Genomic DNA, 24,358 nt, shown 5'->3' with positions numbered 1-24,358 from the left:
ATTCCCATTTGAATGCAGAGTTCCAAAGAATAGCCAGGAGAGATAAGAAAGCCTTCTTCAGTGATCAATGCAAAGAAATAGAGGAAAACAACAGAATGGGAAAGACTAGAGATCTCTTCAAGAAAATTAGAGATACCAAGGGAACATTTCATGCAAAAATGGGTTCGATAAAGGACAGAAATGGTATGGACCTAACATAAGCAGAAGATATTAAGAAGAGGTGGCAAGAATACACAGAAGAACTGTACAAAAAAGATCTTCATGACCCAGATAATCACGATGGTGTGCTCACTCACCTAGAGCCAGACATCCTGGAGTGTGAAGTCAAGTGGGCCTTAGAAAGCATCACTATGAACAAAGCTAGTGGAGGTGATGGAATTCCAGTTGAGCTATTTCGAATCCTGAAAGATGATGCTGTGAAAGTGCTGCACTCAATATGCCAGCAAATTTGGAAAACTCAGCAGTGGCCACAGGACTGGAAAAGGTCAGTTTTCATTCCAATCACTAAGAAAGGCAATCCCAAAGAATGCTCAAACTACCGCACAATTGCACTCATCTCACACGCTAGTAAAGTAATGCTCAAAATTCTCCAAGCCAGGCTTCAGCAATACGTGAACTGCGAACTTCCAGATGTTCAAGATGGATTTAGAAAAGGCAGAGGAACCAGAGATTAAATTGCCAATATCTGCTGGATCACTGAAAAAGCAAGAGAGTTCCAGAAAAACATCTATTTCTGCTTTATTGACTACGCCAAAGCCTTCAACTGTGTGGATCACAATAAACTGTGGAAAATTCTGAAAGAGATGGGAATACCAGACCAACTGATCTGCCTCTTGAGAAACATGTATGCAGGTCAAGTAGCAACAGTTAGAACTGGACATGGAACAACAGACTGGTTCCAAATAGGAAAAGGAGTACGCCAAGGCTGTATATTGTCACCCTGCTTATTTAACTTATATGCAGAGTACATCATGAGAAACGCTGGGCTGGATGAAGCACAAGATTGGTGGAATCAAGATTGCCAGGAGAAATATCAATAACCTCAGATATGCAGATGACACCACGCTTATGGCAGAAAGTGAAGAGGAACTGAAAAGCCTCTGGATGAAAGTGAAAGAGGAGAGTGAAAAAGTTGGCTTAAAGCTCAACATTCAGAAAACTAAGATCATGGCATCTAGTCCCATCACCTCATGGGAAATAGATGGGGAGACAGTGGAAACAGTGTCAGACTTTATTTTTTTGGGCTCCAAAATCACTGCAGATGGTGACTGCAGCCATGAAATTAAAAGACGCTTACTCCTTGGAAGGAAAGTTATGACCAACCTAGATAGCATATTAAAAAGCAGAGACATTACTTTGCCAATAAAAGTCTGTGTGGTCAAGGCTATGGTTTTTCCAGTGGTCATGTATGGATCTGAGAGTTGGACTGTGAAGAAAGCTGAACGCCGAAAAATTGATGCTTTTGAACTGTGGTGTTGGAGGAGACTCTTGAGAGTCCCTTGGACTGCAAGGAAATCCAACCAGTCCATCCTATAGGAGATCAGTCCTGGGTGTTCATTGGAAGGACTGATGCTGAAGCTGAAACTCCAGTACTTTGGCCACCTGATGAGAAGAGCTGACTCATTGGAAAAGACCCTGATGCTGGGAAAGATTGAGGGCAGGAGAAGTGGACGACAGAGGATGAGATGGTTGGATGGTGTCACCGAATCAATGGACACGGGTTTGGGTGGACTCCAGGAGTTGGTGATGGACAGGGAGGCCTGGTGTACTGCGGTTCATGGGGTCGTAAAGAGTTGGACATGACTGAGCGACTGAATTGAACTGAGTAACAAATTAAAACTACACTGAGATAATACCACATATCTATTTTATTGTTGTTGTTATTTAGTAGCTAAGTCATGTCTAACTCTTTATGACCCCCATGGTCTATAGCCCACCAGGCTCCTCTGTCCATGGGACTTCCCAGGCAAGAATACTGGAGTGGGTTGCAATTTCCTTCTCTGGGGATCTTTCCCACCCAGGGATTGACCTGCATCTCCTACTTGGCAGGTGGATACTTGACCACAGAGCCACCTAGGAAGCCCACACATCTGCCAGGATGGCTATAATCAAAAAGACTGACTATACGAAGTGTTTGTGAGGATGTGAAGAAACTTAAAACTCTCATACTTTGCTGCTTTGAATATAAAATAGTGTAGCTACTTTGAAAAACAGTTTCCAGTTCCTTAAAAAGCTAAATATAAACTATTACATACAGAATGGATAAATAACAAGGTCCTACCATACAGCATAGGAAACTATTGATATATTCAATATCTTGTGATAAGCCATAATGGAAAAGAATATTAAAAATAATGTATATATGTATATAATTGAGTCAATTTGCTGTAGAGCAGAAATTAACACATCATTGTAAATAAACTATACCTCAATAAAAAAGATAAATTAAAAAAAGGCTAAGTATAGACTTACCAAATGACCCACAACTCTCACTCCTAAGTTTACACTCAAGATAAATGAAAACACGTGTCTGGACTGATTCATACGTGAATGTTCATAGCAGGATCACACATAATAGCTCCAAGTTGAAAATAATTAAAATGTCCATCAACCGGCAAACAGATGGATGAAATAGCATATCCATACAATGGAATACTAGTTAGCAATAAAAAGGAATAAGTTAGTGATATGTACTACCCCATGGCTGAACTTCATAAACACTGTAAGTAAAGTAAGACAGACATAAGAGACCACATATTGTATAATTCTACTTATATGATATTTGCAGAAAAGGCAAATCGATGGAACTAGCAGATCACTGGTTGTCTGGGACTATGGGTGGGAGCAAGACAGACTACAAATAAGCACAAAGAAGTTTCCTGGGGTGATGCAAATATCCTAAAATGGGATTGTGGGGATGATTGTGCAACTATAAATTTGCTTTAAAAAAACTATTGAATTATACTTTTAAAATGGATTTAATAGTACATAAATTCTACTTAAATAACGCTATTGAAAATAAACACAATCTAAAATTATAAGAAAACACAAAAACATTTGAGGAAGTCAAGGAAAGGCAAAAAAATGGACGATAAAATAATGAGACACAAATTAGCTCTAAGCTTTCAAAACAGCTAAAGCTTGGAGGGCACTACATGGGGTACGTCAGGGGTTCCCAAACACGGGAAACCCCCGGGGATTACAGGTGACCTGGATCCCACCTTAGACATTCTCACTGGATTGTAGTAGGACAGAGACCTTGACTGCTCATGTAACACTCTTGTGGAACAAAGTCTGGAGACCATGAGGACAGCATACTGTAAGATTTTCATTGTTCATCTGATAAAAATAAATAACCAGGGAAGAACTGAATTCTAGGAAGAACTTCTACTACGGGTTCTCCTAAGAGAGAGCCTCGTAAGATGCAATGGGTTACCGCCTCTAAGTCAGTCTCCTCCCGGCCCATTGTGGGCCCTGAATGGGTTGCAGGGGTGCAGAGACAGTGACCCTTCAATCCTTAGGGCAGCCAAGGGGACCGGGACCCCTTAATCCACACCAGGGTACTGAACAAGTATTATACTCTTATAACACACGCCACGCAATAAAAAGCACTTCACCTAAAAGATATCTGTATCAGCTATAATGGGGAGTTTTACGCAATTGTTTCTTTTAACAAGCTGACTGTAAAACAGGATACAATCTGGTTAAAACATTTCTGCAAGGGGCCAAAAATGTCCAGTTATCTATGACCTGGCTTCATTTATCCCATAGTCTTGTGTATATAGCTATAAAATGCACCTGCACTTTTGCTTTTAGGTGGCACTTATGTCAGGTAATGTACATTGTTTATTAATGAGGTCACCTTCCGTCACCATGCGGCCAAGTTTGGCCAGAGGAGCTGGCCGTGTTGCCCAGTGAACGTTCCCTGATGCCTGGGAAGCCATGAAAGGCCTTCGGTGTCCATATCTTGAAATCTACCATTTTACATGCAGTTTTTAAGCTCATTTTTACCACAACATGTACTGCATTGCATAATAATATGCTTGCAGATGTTATTCATGTTATTTATGAGGGGTTGACCTTAGACTAAAAAATTATAGTTACTCTTTAGTCTGAATCTTCCCCTCCTTCTCTGTTTAAGTTAATGCCATACAGAGTGACTGGTTACGTGCCACTGGGGTGCATTAAGATTTTGCTCTTCAGAATTTTTTAGGAACAGGAAACTTCAGGTAAAATTGCTGGTATAGAAGCTTACCTATATGGGGTATGGCTTATGGTATCATATATTCTCTTGGTCATTTGCAGTCCTTACTCAGGAGAATCTTCCTAACAAATTTTCCCAGCAAACATGACTTTGAGGGGATAGCCTTGATAAGTACATGAGTTCACCTTTATGGTTCTCCACCCCATTAGTCACATCATTACAAGAGAGTTACACCAACTACAGACAGAAAAGTCATCTTACATATTAACTTCCTATATGATACATCAGGTTCTTATATCAGGAGCTCCTGTTTTAAATAAAAAAGTGAGGTTCTTGCCCATATATATATAACCACAATGTTCTATCTAACTATAAAGAAATTCCATTCTTCCCTTAATGAATTTTTACTACCTGTGAAAGTGAACCAAGAGGGTTTTACTCTTCTTATATGGATATGGAAATCACCTTGGTTTACTCTGAAAATGAAAGAATGAAAGTGTATGAATATACTTATATTTCTAAAATGTGTGTCTATAAGCGAAAGAGGATTTCAGTGAAAAGTACAAATGTGAGCACGGGAAAATGAAGAAAAGCAGTTCATGAACGTTTAGCACTTATGAGCAAAACTTGAAAAACTACAGCTATAAAAATTTTGAAAAGCACCCTTAAACCTCTTTATCAGTTTAAAATTTATCACAAATAGAGAAGTGCCTTCTGCTGCAATCCCCTTAAGTCATCTTGTTAAATTCTGTCACAACATGTGTTACTATAGTTCTACACGTTTACCTTTGCACTTTGTACTGGGTAGCAGAGCAACATCATTAACCACTGCTAGGTGGTGTTTACGTTAGTTCTCAAAAGGTTAAGAAGCTGATTATAGCTAAAATCAGCTTTGCCTGAGGCTTCAGGGGCTCTGTGTAATCAAATTAGACAGCAGGGCACAGAGTCACCTAACACAAAGCAGTGGCACTTTCTTCTTTGCTCTGACCCCTTTCCCCACCCCCCGTTTTTTACTAGGGGAACAACTCATGCTTTGTGCTTTTACCAGATAATTTTAAAAGACTTGCTTCTAATAAATTTGACATGCAATCTCATAAGATGTCCACCTGTTCAAAAGTAATGAGAGCAGGTAGAGGCATTTTTGAAAAAAAATTTTGGGAAAAAAATCTTGTTAAAAAGAAGTCTACGTTTAGAGAGAGTGAGATGTCTTAAAGTATATTCTTAAAAGGCAGGTGACAACGTGGTCACATGTATTAATACATGATATTATTAATACGGACATTTCCGAGGCTTGGAAAGACTGTCAGTTTTGTTCTGCCAAAAAAAAAAAAAAGCATAATGGTTTATCTGCTTCCAAGAGAACTGAGAGAACTTTTCAAACCTGATAGATGATGCATTAGCATTTCTAAGAAGCCATGGGTAACCCACTCTACTGAGTTTCAGCTCATCCTCTCTCCATCTCTACTCTTTGAAGTCAGGCAAGGTGAACTATATAATGGACGCATTTAAGGAGGAGGTTTAATAAGGTGAGCAGAAGAGCACGCCGGCACTACCTCAAGAGACTCCCTTTCCACAAGGTTCTACATTTAAATGCAGGAAGAAGCATTAGTCAAATCCAAATCTTGCTACCTTTGAGCCTAAAGGGAACAAAAGCATGAACACTAGATATTTAGAAAGAAAAGCAACGAGAAATTTAAATAAAATCTAGACTCCTGTTCTTAAAAAAATGCATGAATCATTACTAAAACTATATTTGACTTTCAACTTTCGGTTCAAATTCTACATATTTATTAACGAGCTTGAAACACAGAAACATCAGACATATGAGTGATTGGGAGAATGTGAGTTTCTGCTAATGATTTATTCTGGGCAATAAAATCAGAACTTGTTATTTTAATTGATTAAGTCATAAAGAGTTCCTGGCGAAGTCAAATCTTGCTATTTGCACAGTCAGACAATTTCTGCTAATCCAGCAGTACTTAACAAATTCACATGTGGTTAGCTTGTCTTGCTGTAGCTGTATATCACATTTCTGTGCTGCAAGCTGTGCAAAAAAAAATCAATATGCCAAGTTTAACAAAAGGACAGGAAACATGATGTTCTCCTATATTTTCAATGAACCTCAAATGACTCTGCTGTTCATACTCAGTGCAATTTATGGCAGTGAAATGTATTCTTCAATGAAAAAAAATCTACAATGGAGTGAATTATATAAATTCACTGAAGTTCTGCCTTATTCCATAATAACAATTTATTTAGAAGATTCTGACATTTTGATTCAACATGCATAGTACAATCAGCCATTCAGAAGGCATATTTTATTTTTCTTGATGAAGGCTAAAATAAATACATGCTGTCTACCTATGGTAATACTTTGATATACATGTTTAATTTAGCTTTTGGAGACTTTGTTAAAGAAAATATTTATTTATTTATTTGGCTGGGTCAGGTTGGCTATTACATTTCAGGCTCAGTAGTTGCGGGGTGCAGGCGGCGACAAGTGGGATCTTAGTTCCCCAACCAGGGATCAAACTTATGTCCCCTCCATTCCAAGGCAGACTTTTAACCAGTGGACCAGCAGGGAAATCCCTGGAGACTTTTTTTTTTTGATGGTTTCTTTTCACACGTGAAATACAGAATGGAGATGGTATCTATTTGGCAAAGCTTTAAACTGTAATACTATGGACAAAGAGTCCCGTGGGTCTTAAGCTACTGCATTGGTTAACTGATTCTAAGTTTTTACATCTTATTTTACTGCTGCAGAAGTACACTCTATGTGGAAGCAGGTTAGGATGAAATATTAAGAATGAGGTGGGAGCACAGAGAGCTGCCACTTCTGCCTTCTCAAGTCAAAGTGAAAGTGAAAGTGAAGTTGCTCAGCGTGTCCGACTCTTTGCAACCCCATGGACTACAGTCTACCAGGCTTCTCCATCCATGGGACTCTCCAGGCAAGAACACTGGAGTGGGTTGCCACTTCCTTCTCCAAAGGATCTTCCCGACCCAGGGATCGAACCCAGGTCTCCCACATTGCAGGCAGACACTTTAGCCTCTGAGCCACCAGGGAAGTCAAGTGATGTGGCAAAACGGCCAGTGAGCTGGACTTCAGCCAAAGGAATCAGAACTGTGGCCCAGCAGCTTCACTGTTGTTGCTGTTTTCTAATTTGAGTAAAAAGAGAACTGGCTTTAGGAATCTCCAAAGAGGCCAAATACATAGGAAAATAAAGGAAGTCACACAATCCACAGTTATAGAGGTATTCACTGAAACGTATGGAAAAGTCTTTTTGGTAATTTCACTTCATTCCAATGGGCAGCAGTAAACGGATTAACGGCCCTTAGCTGGAAGCGCATGTCCGTGATCAGAACTGAAAGTATAAACTGCTGCACACACCACACTCAGAGGATTACACTCATTTCTAACTTTGTTTTCATGTGTTCTTTGTAGGACACATTTCATTCTTATGTTAGTACAACACCATTAAAAGAAGGTGGGTGTGAGTCTCCCAATCAGAAAATAACAAGGTAATGATTTTAAGTGTTGAATAATATTGATGTTGCTATAAACAATCATTTCAGTAAAATTCATATTCTTATTTCAAAACTGAGGATTCAATATGGCCCAGAATACTGATAAGAGGTTTTTGTACGGTTATTGAGAAAACCTGGAGTTCCAGAGCTTGGGAAAAATGTAACAAGGAACACAAATCCTAAGTTGATTGCGTATGAAGTAGACTTCTTGATGTGTGGGCACACGTGGCAGGGGGGTGGGGTTGACCTGTACAGACCACCATGTGTAAGACAGACAGCTAGTGGGGACCCACTGTATGGTGCAGGAAGGTCAGCTCCGCGCTCTGTGGTCACCTAGATGGACAGGCTGCGAGGAGGAGGGGAAGAGGTCCAAGAGGGAGGGGAGCTATATACACAGCGGATTCACTTCGTATGTACAGCAGAAACTAACAGAACATTGTAAAGCAACTGTACCCCCATTTAAAGAAATTTATTATTGAAAAAGCCACACATGTAAACCCAGGTAGTTGTTTGGCCCTAGTATATAACCTGTGTATGAAAGTTGCTCCGTCGTGTCCAACTCTTTGCGACCCCATGGACTATACAAGCCCATGGAATTCTCCAGGCCAGAATACTGGAGAGGGTAGCCTTTCCCTTCTCCGGGGGATCTTCCCAACCCAGGAATGAAACCAAGGTCCCTCGCATTGCGGGTGGATTCTTTACCAGCTGAGCCACAAGGGAAGCCTAAGAATATTGGAGTGGGTAGCCTGTCCCTTCTCCAGCAGATCTTCCCGACCCAGGAATCGAACCAGTGTCTCCTGCATTGCAGGTGGATTCTTTACCAACTGAGCTATCAGGGAAGCCCTAGTATATAACCTACTCCCAGGAAAGGAGAGAATTAACACTTTTGGAAAAACAGTTAATTATTTTAAGAACAACAAAAAAGATCTATCTATTTTATTTCTGGAGAATGGCTTATTACTGAGAAAAACTGCCTTGATATGTTGTTGGTTTCATTAATAGGTTCACATGGCAATTCAAATTATTTTTCCACATTTTTCATCTTTGTAGATTTAATATTTTCTAGCTTTTTCTCACCTCTCTAAATGTTCTTTGGTAGTACCTCTTTCCTCTTTACTGGAAAACAATTATTAATGAGATTTCTCTATCACTTTATTGCCAGTAAACCAAATCTATGGATTCATTTCTGATATAAATGCCTATTTCTCTGTTCCTAAGGCAACATGGCCAGGTCTCTCTCTGGTATGTCTTCTTCAGACAGTTGATAACTTCTTTAAACTCAAATGGAGTGGTCCAACTTCACTTTTTCCTAGCACTACCTCATTTCTTCATTTCAATTCTTATCTGTCCACACAGGAGATAGCTTCGTAACTAGTATACACTCCCAAATACCAGAATCTTTACAAAATTATCCTGAGTTTTCTACTTTCCATCTATTATCTATAGGTCAGAATAAACCAGGTGTTACAAACTGAAACATTTGGTCTGTCTGAATTCTTAGGCTATGGAGAGCATACTTAATTCACTCTTAATTAAAGCACTAGGAGAGAATTTCAGAGCTGGATAAGATCATGGAAATCACCTACCTACCCGCTGTTTAAAACAATGAGAGGTCCTGAGAAATTCAGTAACTGGACCAAAGGAACACACTGGTTGGTGATTCTCATCATTCCATACTCACATTGTGCTTTCCTAGTCCTCTGCAATTATTCTGCTCTTCAGGAAGTGAAAATTTTAACTTTTCAGTGTCCTGCCTGTTTTGCTTAAAGGACTTTAAGTAATGCAGATATAAAAATACCTTGGCTTCTATTTCCAGCACTCTGAATATCCATTTGGGTTCCTAGTGTTTAAAAAAAGCTCCCTTTCTCATTTTCCTTTTTGCCCTCTTTTCTGAGGATTTTAGAGTAGGTTCCTCTCTTCCGACTTTCAACACTAGAAGAGACATGCTTCATTTTGATGTTCACCCATATCTACTTAAAGCACCTTGCCCTTTCTTTTTCAAATCCCTTCAAGACGTCCATTTATGAGTCTTTCTTTATAAAATCCATCTAATTACTGGACAACAGCCACATGCTACCACCATGACTTAATCTTCAGCTCTATTTCTTCATATTCTTCAATTTTAGAAACAAAGAACTCTAGAATTGAAATGGGTATTACAATTTTAGTCTAATCCCTCCCAAATGTAAGAATTCCTTCTATCGGATTATTGAAAAGTGTTCACTGAGTCTTTACTTGAATGCTTTGAAAGATGGAAAGCTCGTTAGTTTACAATGCAGTCCATTCCATTTCACAAAAGTGACAATCATTATATTGAGCCTATTTAATTTCCATAATGCACAATCAAATCTAGTAAAAAGTCTTCTGTGAGTCCTTTGGGGCCATAACTTTAAGATATGGATGCTATTCTACCAGATTTCAAGAGCGGCTCTCCCTGCCACCTGCCCCATGGAACTGAACACATACCAGCAACTTTACCAAATGATTCCAGGAAAATAATTAAAATTTTTATCTGGGCCTTTTAAATAAAAAATGAAAATCTTCAGCTGATGCTAATTCTACATTTCTCAAGAAACTAGCCTCAATGATATTTTAGTACCTATTTAGTTACGCATATAGGAGAAGCTCAAATTTTAACATATTAACTTTTATATTGCTGGAAAACAATATATCCATGAAGCTTTATTATTAAAAAAAACTTTTTTTAGTAGAGAAAGCATGTGCTTCCAAGAACTACACTCCCAGCATTTATGATGGACAATCCATGTTTTAGAATTCATTCCTTTTAACTTCATTGATTTCTGGGCCAAGTACCAGACTTACCTTTCAATACTTTATTTTGTGAACCTAACTAAAGTGGCAGGTATATATACTGTCTTACCTACAAATGTATATTACATTTTAAAATAAACATAGTGAAGAACATTACATGTTTAATGTGAACATAGCTCTAAGGCCCTGTGGTATGTTTTGGGAAAAGTCAACAAATAAATAAATATGGTCTATTTTTTAGTCATAAAATCCTGAAATTAAGCAAATATGCTAACTCTTTGGACTAGTTTAACTTCGAGATTCATTTCAGGGGTGGTTTTTAATTCGATAGGTTTGGAAAAGGGGAAGGCAGGAAGCAGAGGGGTGGATCCTAGTGCGGCAGCTCTGTAAGATGAATTGCTCTTAGGCCGAAGCGGCTGGTTACAGTAATAGCTGGAAACCATAAGTGTTACAGGCTTTGAAGTCAGTCCAGCTTTGATGTCTTACTCTCATAGTTAATCGTAAGATAGTATGGAAGAGGGAAAAAAATAAGACTTTCCAATACTGTCCTTGGTGTCACTTCTCAGGAAATCCTAGCATGAGAAAAGACTGGTGTCTGTGTGAACTCTAATAGCACCAGGTTGCTCTCCATTTTTAAAAAGTTTTAAATTATTGATGTGACAATGAAGGTTATTGGTTAGTATGGGGCAAGCGCATGGATATGCAAAAACATTCTTATATCTGTTGTTAGAATATGTGAATCAATCAATGGGGATGCCATGTATTAATGATGACATGTGGCTATCACTATGCTAATGAGTACTTAGATCAAATTATACATCAGGCTTCCCTGATAGCTCAGATGGTAAAGAATCTGCTTGCGATGCAGGAGACCCTGGCTTGATTCCTGGGTCAGGAAGATCCCCTGGAGAAGGGAAAGGCTACCCACTCCAGTATTCTGGCCTGGAGAATTCCATGGACTTGTATAGCCCGTGGGGTTGCAAAGAGTCAGACACAACTGAGTGACTTTTTACTTTATACATATTTGGTTCCCAACCTTGAGGAAATTATCAGCTGAGGACTGATAACCCTGCCTGGAAGGAATCTTAGACACCATCTAACCCAAGACTAAAACCTAGAGAAGCTGGCTTGTTTTGGAAACAAAACATGAAACTGCCAAGTACACTCATGCACACACATAAATTAAATGAAGACCAATAGATAGAAATGAAGGGATTAGATTATCTTGTGAATTCTTGGCTAGAAGAAAGCATTCTTGGAATTTCATCTTTAGACAGAGCATTGTTGCCCTAATTCCAGTTATTTTTGTAACACTCTTAGCATTTTGCCACATTCATGAACTAACAGCACTACTAAAATGCCTAGTATTTTGTTTACATCAACTCACTTTTTCTACTTGCCTAGTCCAAAGCAATAATATCCATTAAAAAGGCTTCATGTGTTATTCATATCTTTTTCTAATACATGTAAGAATAAACAACTACTAAAAAAAACAAAACAAAACCCAGTCCATCCACAAACTACCAGTAATACGCATATAAAACACTGAGATGGAGGACTCAAAGGAAGAATATATCCCAATTATTTCTAGTGGTACTTGAACGAGAACTATGATGTTTAAGTCTGTACTCTTTAAGTATTTAGATGTCCATGTGTCCAGTGACCCAGGATAACTTGAATTTTAAATATCTTTTTTTTTCCCCTTTAAGTTCACATGAAAAGTTCTGTTTTGCTTTTGGGGCCTGACCCAGCTTACTTCATCGGTAATAAATAATCTATAGTAAAAAAAAATCCATAATACCTATGATAGTAATGACAGTCTGAGACTAAGGTAGTAACATAAAACAGTTGAAAGGGAAAGTCTCCTTTCAACTCTTTCTTAATAGTGCTGTCATGTTGCGTATTGCTTTAAAAGAGAAAAATAAAACTTTCCAGGTACAGAAACAACCTCATAGGCAAGACTTTAAGAGGCAAAGGAAAAGAGCAATTACAGTTCTACGGTATTTCTTTTGTTTTTGTGTCGGTATCATGTGATGAGATGAGGTGGAAGCCAAAGCCAGATACTAGAAGAAAGGGGCTAACTACACACCATGAAAACAAAAGGTTATTCCTCTGTTAAAGTTCCTACTCTTTAAGTGCATCAGAACTGACTGTAAACATAAACAAAAGCCACTGGTGGGCAATTAAATTTGAAGAAGTGGCTCATAAAAAGTGGAATATTCAGTATGTATTAGAATCAGTTACACAACATCTGATTTAATAGTTGGATTTTAAGCATTCCTCTTATAATACATGTTAAATGGCCTCAACAAATCATATTCTGTAATGCAGCAACATGACAATTTCAGTGTAGTCTAAGGCTTTGTAGGACAAGAACACTGAAGCAAACTAATCTGTAATCCTTTATCTACATTAAAAGGTTGAAAATCTGCAGGCATTTGTAACAAGAACTTTAAAATGAATTTGCCATTCCCAAAGTCACCTCACTAGACAGTAAAGAGGAGCTTGGCATGTGACCAATAAATGATGAGAGTGTAACACCTCGGGGTTAGAGGGCACGGGTGACTTCAACAAATCTCAGCGGCCGGGCCAACGGAGTAAGCCGGGGATAGGATGCCCTACAACCCTAACCTGTTAATACCTTTAAATTCTTAAGAATGACCTCCAGTCTGCTCTTTCTTATTAGTTGTTAGTTACACTAATTACAGCTTAACTGGTATTGCTGGTACCAGTTTTTCCCCTCAAAAGACATGCAGAGAAAGGTTATCTCTAATAGCTTCAAACAACGTTAGCCAAATTCTGCTGTGCCCATTAGGAGCACTTACCTCCCGTTCTGAATGGGTCTTTTATAGACATCAAAGGAAAAGACACTAAAAGCAATGTGTGTTTGTGGATTCTGTAAAGCATTTCATGTAGGAAGCTGTAAAAGCAAGAACAGTAACTTCTCCTGTGACTAGAACTTTCGAATAGGTTAAAATGAGGTAATTTATTTTTTATGTTTATTTTCAACATATAGGGGCTGGTGATTTCAAATATAAGGAGCTAGTTATACCTTAACCACGCTGGTGAAGTAAAAATACTTAGCCCATGAAATCCCCTCAAAATTTATGGTTTTTAGAAAGGGATAATGAAGTTTCTATCATGATCTTTTAGAACCATTTTAAGTTCAACATTTACATTGATGTTAACCCAACATTATACAGAATTGTGCATAGATTCCAAAGCCCATTTACAAAAGATTCAAATACCATCTGTGAAGCTGCAGTAAATTACCCTGTAACATTAATCTTTAAACCAGGCAGTAAATCAGAACAGAAACATACCAAAGAGATTTAAAGCAAGAGTCATATCTGAGTTATTGAGATTAATGTAAATAGTTTCACATATAACAGTTGTAGGTTCTCAATATCATGTTGTTTTTGCTTTGAATGAAACAAAATGACCTCTAAACATAAAAAATAAATAATATCTAAAGGACACCAGTGTATTTTGTGCATTAAAAAAAAATTCTGAGAACAATGATCAAAAAGTGTTGTTAACCTAAGCTCTGAGTTAAAAACACAATAACAAAATTTTGACTTTATACAACAGACACATTAGGGAGTGTCTGTTAACTTTGTAAAAAGAAACTTAGTTTTACAAAAGGGAATCTTTAAACCAAACCCAGTGTTCTTAAAAGATGCTGGCCATAGAATTTTGACTTTGATGGAACTCTCTGAGAAAATGAAGATAGATAGTTAGAGTATTATGTGTCATCAAACCTAAAATGCCATTGATTTTAAGATTCATCATTACTTCACTTAGGAAAAACACTGCCAATTAGACTATGACACGATCCTACCTTATCACATGGACTGCAAGATATATTTAAACCTTAGGTAGCTAAAACTGCACCTTGTAATCACAATGAAATACAATATTTTATAATAAACCGGCTGGTCTACAATATATCTAGTGAATAAACTTTTTGTGTGTGTGTATGTGAGAGACAGCAATGCTTTAAATACTTTTACTGTATATAAAGCATTGAGGGGACACTGACCATATTAAAAAGCAAAGACATTACTTTGCCAACAAAGGTCTGTCTAGTCAAAGCTATTAGTTTTTCCAGTAGTCATGTATGGATGTAAGAGTTGGACTATAAAGAAAGCTGAGCACCGAAGAATTGATGCTTTTGAACTGTGGTGTTGGAGAAGACTCTTGAGAGTCCCTTGGACTGCAAGGAGATCCAACCAGTCCATCCTAAAGGAAATCAGTCCTGAATATTCATTGGAAGGACTGATGTTGAAGCTGAAACTCCAATACTTTGGCCATCTGATGCAAAGAACTGACTCATTTGAAAAGACTTTGATGCTGGAAAAGATTGAAGGCAGGAGGAGAAGGGGATAGCAGAGGATGAGATGGTTGGACGGCCATCTCATGACCCAGTGGACATGAGTTTGGGTAAACTCCGGGAGTTGGTGATGGACAGGGAGGCCTGGCGTTGTGCAGTCCATGGGGTTGCAAAGAGTCGGACATGACTGAGTGACTAAACTGAACTGACCATATATTTTCTATCTTCTCTGAGGACAGAAGAGGAGGAAGAACAACTGATGCTTTCATGATTTCAGTTTGTTCATCTAATTTGTTGATTAACTAAGACTTCTTTTCCACCAAGGATTTAAGGCAGATGATAAGGAGATCACATATAATCAAATAATTAGGGGAATGAAAAATAGAAAGCCAGAACTGGGGAAAAGAAGAAAAGCAACCAGATTGCAAGAATTTGTATTATTTCAATTAGATATAAAAATAATTGATGAAAAGCAAAACAGGTCCTAGATTTTTATTTTTTTTCCATTGTACTTTTAAAAATAAAGCATAATACATTATCTGTGAGAGTTGAGGGACACTTTTTCCAGAAATATAGAACTCTGGTAATCCCCCCAAATTTCTATAAAACAGATGACAAAGCAATATATTAGTTTGGCTGAAATGTTAGTTTGGATTTTTCTGTAACAGCTTACAGAAAAACCTGAAAGAACTTTTTGGGCAACCCAATGTTGTTATGTGTTAGAAGATAAATACCAAATGATAGCATGACCGAGAGAGATATTAAATACTGGGAAAAGTAACCCGCACATATCAGCTGCTCTCCCTTGGAAAGATTAATATGACGGTACCAGTGGATAAAGCAGGATTAACAGGAGAACTAGTGGACTGTCTGTGTTCAAACGTTAAAACTGATCTATGGTATAGACCCTATTAAGCTATCTTAGGATATAGGTGAGTAAATGCCACCCTAGGACCCAAAAGCACCAACGTGAGTGAGTAACACTGCAAGTAAGCCCCCCGCACAGTGGCAAGCAGGAATCAGTAAACACAGCAAAATGAGCCAGGGTAAACTATTATAGGATCACAAACTTGAAACAGTCTGCTGATGGATCAGTTCGAGTGTTCAAAATGCAGAATCTTCTTGTATTTAGATATCCCACATTTCTCCTCTCTGTGCATCAGATAACATAAGCATCTGATTGTGGCACATATGTTAAATCTTCCAAGAGCCTAGAGAAACTGACCCAACAGCTATAGTGGACATACTTAAACCGTTCTTTGGGGAAGCACTCTTCAACTCACATAGCCCTTTGCTGGGCTGTCAATGACAGCGTCCTGCCCCGGTCCCAACCTCCTCATAGATATGCTGGCCCAGACTGACCAGTCACAGTTGGTTCGGTCCTATTAATTCAATCTCTTTGGTTCTAGTGATGAATTTAGGGATCATCACGGTACCCTAGCAGGGCCAGTCTGAGTTTTCACTAAGATTATTTGGATGCTAGAGCTTTTTCTCAGGGGTAATGCTGAAGAGAAGATGCTACACCTGCTTGTATCTATCCTCTCTGTCTGTAGGCAAGAAAGAATGAGGTCAATGGGCAAAGAAAAGTAGAGAAGGAGACAGAGGAAGAGTCTTGGTAACAGTTTGAGGCTTAGAATCTAATAGTACCAGAAGCAGATTGAACCCTGGGCTTTTCCACTTACATTAATCAATAAACTGCTGTTTATTTTTGGTTTTTGGTAAGCAGGTTGAAGTGGACTTATGCAATTTGAAGAGTCTGTACTAACACAGTAACTGAAAGAGTAGCTTATATTCCACTCTTTTTTCCAACTGCTATAAAACGTGAGACTGATATTTATGTGTGCACATTTGAATTTTCACATATGCATTTGAATCTGTAAAATAACTACTCAGTAAATTTTAATAGTGGCATTTTTTCAAAATGTTAATACATGTTTAAGGGCAAGACCTGATGCGAAGAACTGATTCATTTGAAAAGACCCTGATGCTGGGAAAGATTGAAGGTGGGAGGAGAAGGGGATGACAGAGGGTGAGATGGTTGGATGGCATCACCAACTTGATGGCTATGAGTTTGAGCAAGCTCTGGGAGTTGGTGATGGACAGGGAGGCCCGGTGTGCTGCAGTCCATGGGGTCACCAAGAGTTGGACATGACTGAGCAACTGAATTGAACTGAAGGGCAAGAAGTTTCTGGATTATCCACGTCAGTGCTATAGGTAACTGAAAGGGTAAGCCAAAGTAATTTATATTGAGTTTTCTAATACTTTAAAATAATGAAGGGAGGGGGCAGAGGGAGAGGAGGAATAACTTATTCTCCTGATGTTTTTCTAGGCACAATTAAAAGTAGTTTGCATTGGCACAAGAGTTTGGTATGGTAAAAACTGGCACAGAAATGTACTGGGAAGCAAGGGAAAGCTAGCCTAAGATCATGGTTTTGTTGCAGATAACGCCTTGAATATACAATTCACTAGTAAACAATCGACAGCTACAGACAGCTATTTCTCTTGGTTAAGAAAGCAGAAGGCCTTGGACAACAGATGCTTTTTCCAGAATGAATTTTCATATTGCTTGAACTATAACATGTAAACCACTTTAAGAACTGACTGGAAAATAACTGTCATCTGGCATTACGATTCGAATGAGCTATATTCCACTTCAAGTTGAGTTATAAAGAACTCCAATAAAAATATCTCAGTGTTCTCAAAATAATTACTTATCCCCTACTTTCTAAATATCTTATCAAATTCCAACATGGTTAACTTTTAGAAACCTTAAGTTTTCAGGCTCTCTACCTTCTAGCTGTTCTCAGCTGGTGCTAAGGGTCTAAAGAGGCAACTGCCCACTGGAATGCCCCAAACGTGAGCCCACCCAAGCAGACCTCTCAAAATTACTCACCTAATAACTGTTTTAGTATATATACTTCAGGGGTTTTCAGAAGTGACATACATTCATAAGAAACAGATTATCAGTGCTGGACCTTAACAGACTCTTGGCCTGTCTTTAAAACAAAATTTGTCTGCTGAAATGACCAGCTAAAAAGTGTCACTCAGTATTTAAGGACAAAGCAAGGGTGTCAAGGGCTTCCCTGGTGGCTCAGACAGTAAAGAAGCTGCTTGCAATGCAGGAGACCACGGTTTGATCCCTAGGTTGGGAAGATCCCCTGGAGAAGGGAATAAGGGAATGGCTACCCATTCCAGTATTCTTGCCTGGAGAATTCCATGGACAGAGGAACCTGGCAGGCTACAGTCCATGGGATTGCAAAGAGTCGGACACGACTGAGTGACTAACACTTCCAAGGGTGCCAAGACTTATGCAATGTTTGATGGCTTCTGACACTGGTGAGTTTGCATGACCTGGGGAAAAAAATTTTATTAATCTTTTAAAAATTCTACATTGGTACTAAGAACTCGTTTTAGAAAGTTTTATAAAGATTGCTATATATATATTAAAGCATTTCAATATTCACAGATGGAAGTAAAGTTGGACTTAATAACTGAAGATCTATAGGCTTTAAGTTTTATTTTAAAAGGCATTATTAAGCATTGCATTGTTCTTTATGCCTTGCTAAATAGTTTTCAATAATTCTTAAGAAAAGTTTTTGCTTGCTTGTTTGTTTTTTACTTCTCAGAATGACTCTGTACAGGGATATATCACTCATTTTTATTTCATATGAGAATAAAACACAGATGAATTATTTATCTTAAATCAGTTGTTTGGTATGTACATTTACTTATTTCTATCTCCAGTATCAGGCACTAGGCAACTAAGCTACTTACTTAAGACACTGTCTTTGGTACCTGATGGTTTTTTCAATTAAACTCTTCCCAGTGTTTCTTATGATTTCACAATAAACATAAAGGAACTGATTAACAACTTTTTTCAAAAGCCTAGTGGAGACAACTGACTCTTGAGAAGAACAGGCCAGTGAACCTGCCAACTATTAATTTTTCTAGGTCTGTTGATGAGTAGTGCAAAGGCAAACCATCTGTAAGCTTTGTGCTAGGACAAAATTATTTTACTTCTTGAAAGAAAGGCCTTGAGAACCTTGGTCTTAGCATTAAGACTGAGGCTATTTGCCGTAAGTCAATATAAGGACCAGTCACCTGAAGAATGATTTTGTGTCTTAAACAACAACAAATCAACAGAAGCACTACAATTAAAGAGATTATCTGTTGTTTAGTGTCTCCTTAAGACTGATATATTAATCTTTACAGTTAATGTTGAGAAAATACTTTTCCTGACGCATTCTGAAAGATCCATGTAATTTGTTTTGGGTACTGAGAACAATCTAACTTTTTGCCATGGCTGTCAGAATTTTAGCCCTTGAATTTAACTCTCAGTTGCAGTAACTAATCATAGCCTAGATTTTTAGTCAAAACCAAGTCTTTTCACTTTTGCTCCCATTCCTGACTTTCGGTGCCTCTCCTCTCTCCTCACACCTCCCACTTAACTCCCAGCCATCTTTCAAGGCTTCCTTAGCTCTAGCTGTCCCTGTTCTCAAGTGCTTCTTCCTCTGGGTCCTCCTTCTATCCTGTCGTCTACCCCTGGCCACTGGGGAGGGGGTCCTTGGTTTTTCTCACCTCTTTCCTCTGGCCAACCTATGTGACCTTGCCTCATTCTGCCTAGCCCCTCACAGGTGCTTAGTAGGTATTTAATCACTGAGGAAGTAGAGGGTGTAATACTACTGCTTATGAGAATGTGAGGACAGGGAACGAGGGGAAAAACAGAGCTGGTTTGGGGCCACAGCAAGGATTTCTGAAAGATGGCCCAAAGCTGCTCTGCTGGACACTATCCTTTTGCTTTTCACGGTCTGGTATGGCACCTCTGATCTACAAAGCTCATATTCTACCTAGTGTACTTAAAATATGAGTATTATTAGTAGTATGTACATGCACATGTTTTTAGAACAAATGAGAAACCAATCATTGCTTTGCTTATACTTTCAAAATTTAATAAATATTTGCAAGGATATGGGCATTATAAAATATGTGTAGTCAGATAATATAATGTACATGTACATTTGTGGTCAGGACAGGTAGAGCTCTGTGAGCTAATCTTAGAATGCATACAGTGGCAAACATGCTAACGATTTTTAATACAAGATATTCCACTGAGTGGGATTAACTGCTGTCCTCATTAAAACAATGACAGAAAATGTATATGTGCTTTTAGTAGAAAGTGTTATTTCATTTAAATGTGGTTTTATTTCAACTGCAGTATCACTGGATCAACTGTGAGAAAATATTTAAATCTCACAAATTCAAGCACCTTCTGTTTCCTAAATGTTCACATGGTGATATATGTGCACAGAGAATATTCACCAAATAAATTGTTTATTGACTAATGCAAGAAATTCAGTTCAAAAATAAAAATGATATTTTTTTTTATGGAGTGTGCCATTTCTGGAAACTCGAATAAAAAGGATAAAGATTCTTTCACTTCTCATTTAAAAGCGTAACATTTTTGTTAGTATTTTACTTACAATTTCTTGGCCCAGAAGACAAAAATTTATGGCTTTAGATTCACTACTTTAATGACGTGACACAGAAGCAGCAAAACATTCTTTTCTACCTGTGGTGTTGCTATGATTGCCTTTTCAGGAGAGAAAAGAACAACACAATAAATCCCTATATGGTAAGTCTTTTCCCACCTCTTCTGTTTAAATCTCAAAGGCAATACATATTTAGCAAGCAGACAGGTGCCATAAAAATATGTTTGAAATGAGGTAATCATTTATAATATTTGCATGTGTTTAATGACATGATTACAGAAAGAATGATTTACATTTCACATAGTGAGCAAACTTACTCAGTGTCTACTTAGATTTAGCAATGTTCTTAAAACTATTTATGAAACAATCAAGTGTCTAAACACTTGCTATCAGCTGTTTTAGCTCTGCTTTTCATAAATATAACACAATCACAACAAATTAAAGGCAAGTCACTTGACTGTCCTGTTACATTAGCTTGATGAAATTAGTGGCTGGCAATGCTTAGCAGAAAGTGACAGGGTTTTCTCAATAGGCACGCATATCCATTTTTCTGGGGAAAGTAAGAATCATATCTTTATCAAAATTTCCAAAACTTTCTTCCTAAGATAACGCTTCTCAATCTCACTGATGAGAGTACAGTTACTGTGCTCCTAAAATAGATAGAAATAAGTAGCTACTGCAATTCTTCACCCCATAAAGTCATTCATTGGGAAGGGAAAAATAGTATTTTTCTTGCCAGTTTTCTGACCTAGGGATAGAACGCCAGATCTGGGACTGTCTGGCTCCATGGTTAATGCTCTTCTCTTTCCATCATAGGCTTCCCTGGTAGCTCAGTTGGTAAAGAATCTGCCTGCAATGCAAGAGACCCCGGTTTGATTCCTGGGTCGGGAAGATCCCCTGGAGAAGGGATAGGCTACCCACTCCAGTATTCTTGGGCTTCCCTGGAGGCTCTCATGTTAAAGAATCCGCCTGCAATGGGTTCGATCCCTGGGTTGGGAAGATCCCCGGGAGAAGAGAAGGGCAACACACTCCAGTTTTCTGGCCTAGAGAATTCCATGAATAGAGGAACCTGGCAGGGGTTGCAAAGAGTTGTACACGACTGGGCAATATTCACTTTGATACTTTCATCAGAGCCCTCTTATTTAACTCCTTTGCAGGAAAAAATAAACAAGTCTCTCTGTGTTCCTACACCGCTCCCCGCTGCTTCCAAACTCACACCTTATATTTTCTATCAGGAGTGGTAGGTGTTATGGGTTGAACTGGGTTCCCCTCCTAATTTATATCTTGAAGTCCTAACCCCCAATACCTTAGAATTTGACATGATTTGGAGACAGGGTGTTTACAGAAGTAAAGTTATAATGAGGTCATTATAACTGGTGGGCTCTGATCCAATGTAACTGGTGTCCTTATGAAAGGGGGAAAGTTGAACACAGAAAAATGCATAGAGGAAAGACAACATAAAGAGAATAAAGAGAAGACAGTCACCGAGAAGCCAAGGAGAGAGGCCAGGGACATACCCAAGACTTAGCCCCAGAAAGAACTGACCCTGTCCATACCTCTACCTTGCATGGCAGTCTCCAGAACTGTGAGCCAATAAATTTCTGTTCTTTAAGCTACTCAGCCTCTGGTACTTTATTATGGCAGCCCTAGCAAACGAATATAGGCGGCTTTGGACAAAAAAGCTAGTGAGTGCTCAGTGAAGAAATAATATGAATAAAGGCAGGACTGGGCTTGCATTTGGGAGAGACAATTGCAGTCACAGCAGGAGACCAGGAAGGAGAGGTTTCAGTGGTCACCACGGTGTGGGGAGCAGCGTCACCCGGTTGTGCATTCCTGTCCTCTGTACCCTTGTGGCCATAGTCAATCTGCAGTGCGCTGTTTTCTGCTTGCTGATGGAGACTCATATAATTATTAGAGGCTGGAAACAACTTCAGAGATGATTCCTTTCAATTATACAACATTATATCAGTTTTCAGGCAGTCTCTATTCAAATCCTTCAAATCAAAATCTGCTCCCTTACCTAGTTGTCAGTTGACAGCTAAGGAAGCAAACTTTGTAACTGCCTTTCAGTTATTACAATTCCAAAAGTCATTTCCCAATATCAGATAGTAAGTTTTCTAGCAACTGAGATGACAGCCTTTACTTTTTTTGTTCTTTCATTTTTTCAGTTTTGGCTAACAGTCAATGAGCACTTACTATGTAAAATTTCCTAAGATGCAAAAGAGTGATTTATGAGCTATTAAAAAAATCCCAGATGAGGTACAGTGACAACACAATGGAGAGAAAAATTACTGGGTGTCTACTGTTTAATTCCTAGGGGTTTCTTTTCACACTACCTAACTTTATCTGTTTATCAACTCCCTCACCCTGTGGATTGCTAGACATTATTTCACAGATGAGAAACTGAGGCTGAAAGAAGTGTCATTTCAAGCAAGAGATGGTAGGTTATTGAGCTGAGATTTGAACCCAGAAAAGCCTGTCTTCCAAACTATGCCTTAGCTATGGGACTATACTTCCTCTGGCTGAGAATATTTGTTAACAGTTGATTTTTATCAGAGGCAATACGAATGTAACAAGAGAACTATAACTCTAAATCTAAATGAAGACCCCCGATACCTGACACCTCATCATATTTACCATGAGTTGTCATCACGTTTGTTTAATGTTTACATTAACAAATAACTGAATCTAGCTTACATTTTAAGTAGGCTGGTATTACAAGCTGAATTGCACCCCATAAAAACTTTTGTGTTGAAGTTCTAATTCCCAGTACCCCCAAACATGACCTTATTTAAAGACAGGATCTTTACAAACATATTTAGGTTAAAATGAGGTCAGAAAGGTAGCCTTAATCTAATGACTGGTGTCCTTCTAAGAGGAGGAAATTTGGACTCAGATATGTACACAGGGGAGACAATGTGAAGAGACAGGGAGAAGGTGGTCATCTGCAAGCCTGAATCAAAGACCCTTCCTTTAGAGCCCCCAGAAGGAAGCCATTCTGCAACACTTTGACTTCAGACTTCTAGCATCCAGAACCATGAAAAAGATAATTTCTATTCTTTAAGCCACCTGAACTGCAGTACTGTGTTATGGCAGCCCGAGCAAACTAATATGTGATATATTAAAACTAATTCTCTTTCAATAAAATGGCATATGATAAGATTTGCCCACTACTCAGTCAATAATATCCAAAGTTTGACAGCTGTTTCAGGGGCATTATCATCCATTCCAAGACAACAGTGCAACTTAACACAGCTTATACACCTCCCTGGCCAGGGCACAGAATTCTAAAAGAAGAAGAGGACTAATTATTAAACAGAGTTGGACTATAAACAAAGCTGAGCGCTGAAGAATTGATGCTTTTGAACTGTGGCGTTGGAGAAGACTCTTGAGAGTCCCTTGGACTGCAAGGAGATCCAACCAGTCCATTTCCTAAAGGAGATCAGTCCTGGGTGTTCATTGGAAGGACTGATGCTGAAGCTGAAACTCCAATACTTTGGCCACCTGATGTGAAGAGCTGACTCATTGGAAAAGACCCTGATGCTGGGAGGGATTGGGGGCAGGAGGAGAAGGGGACGACAGAGAATGAGACGGTTGGATGGCATCACTGACTCAGTGGACATGAGTTTGAGTAAACTTCCGGGAGCTGGTGATGGACAGGGAGGCCTGGTGTGCTGCAGTCCATGGGGTCGCAGAGTCAGACACAACTGAGCAACTGAACTGAACTGAACTGAACTGAACTGATAGCTACTCCTTTGGAAAAGAAGAAATGATATGTTAAACAGGTTGCATAGATTTAGAAGAGAACACTGATTTTAAATCAATGGAAGGCCTCAATTTTTCCTTTTCTGAACATAGTCTTTGGCAGGCAGTCAATAGAAAAATCAATAGCGATAAGTAAAGCTGGTTTGTATTTAGAATTTTGTTGGAAGCTGGGGGAAGGAAACCTAAGAAACTCAAGTTCAATGCCAAAGCAGCTGATTTTGCCACTGGCAGAAATCACAGCAAGGATCATAGCTAAAGAGTGAGGTGGTA

General features: G+C 38.7%; 1 protein-coding gene across 6 annotated transcripts in view; it reads right to left on the bottom strand.

The window, feature by feature from the left end:
• FAM172A (family with sequence similarity 172 member A) overlaps positions 1–24,358 on the bottom strand; it is a 395,725-nt gene that overhangs the window by 84,409 nt on the left and 286,958 nt on the right. Inside the window, exon 11 of one of the 6 annotated variants that reach the window (XM_043464661.1) lies at positions 6,015–6,248. The exons of 4 other annotated variants lie outside the window; for them this stretch is intronic. In XM_043464661.1, coding sequence (XP_043320596.1) covers positions 6,229–6,248 — 20 coding nt within the window. In that variant the 3' untranslated portion in view covers positions 6,015–6,228. Of the gene's footprint in view, positions 1–6,014; positions 6,249–7,235; positions 7,361–24,358 lie in introns of those variants that run through there. One more of the 6 variants, XM_043464660.1, reaches the window with a different exon arrangement.

This window comes from Cervus canadensis, chromosome 4, assembly GCF_019320065.1.
Source record: "Cervus canadensis isolate Bull #8, Minnesota chromosome 4, ASM1932006v1, whole genome shotgun sequence".
NCBI classification, from domain to species: domain Eukaryota; kingdom Metazoa; phylum Chordata; class Mammalia; order Artiodactyla; family Cervidae; genus Cervus; species Cervus canadensis.
Note: the sequence above shows the minus strand (reverse complement) of the source record. Positions and strands in the feature narration are given on the sequence as shown.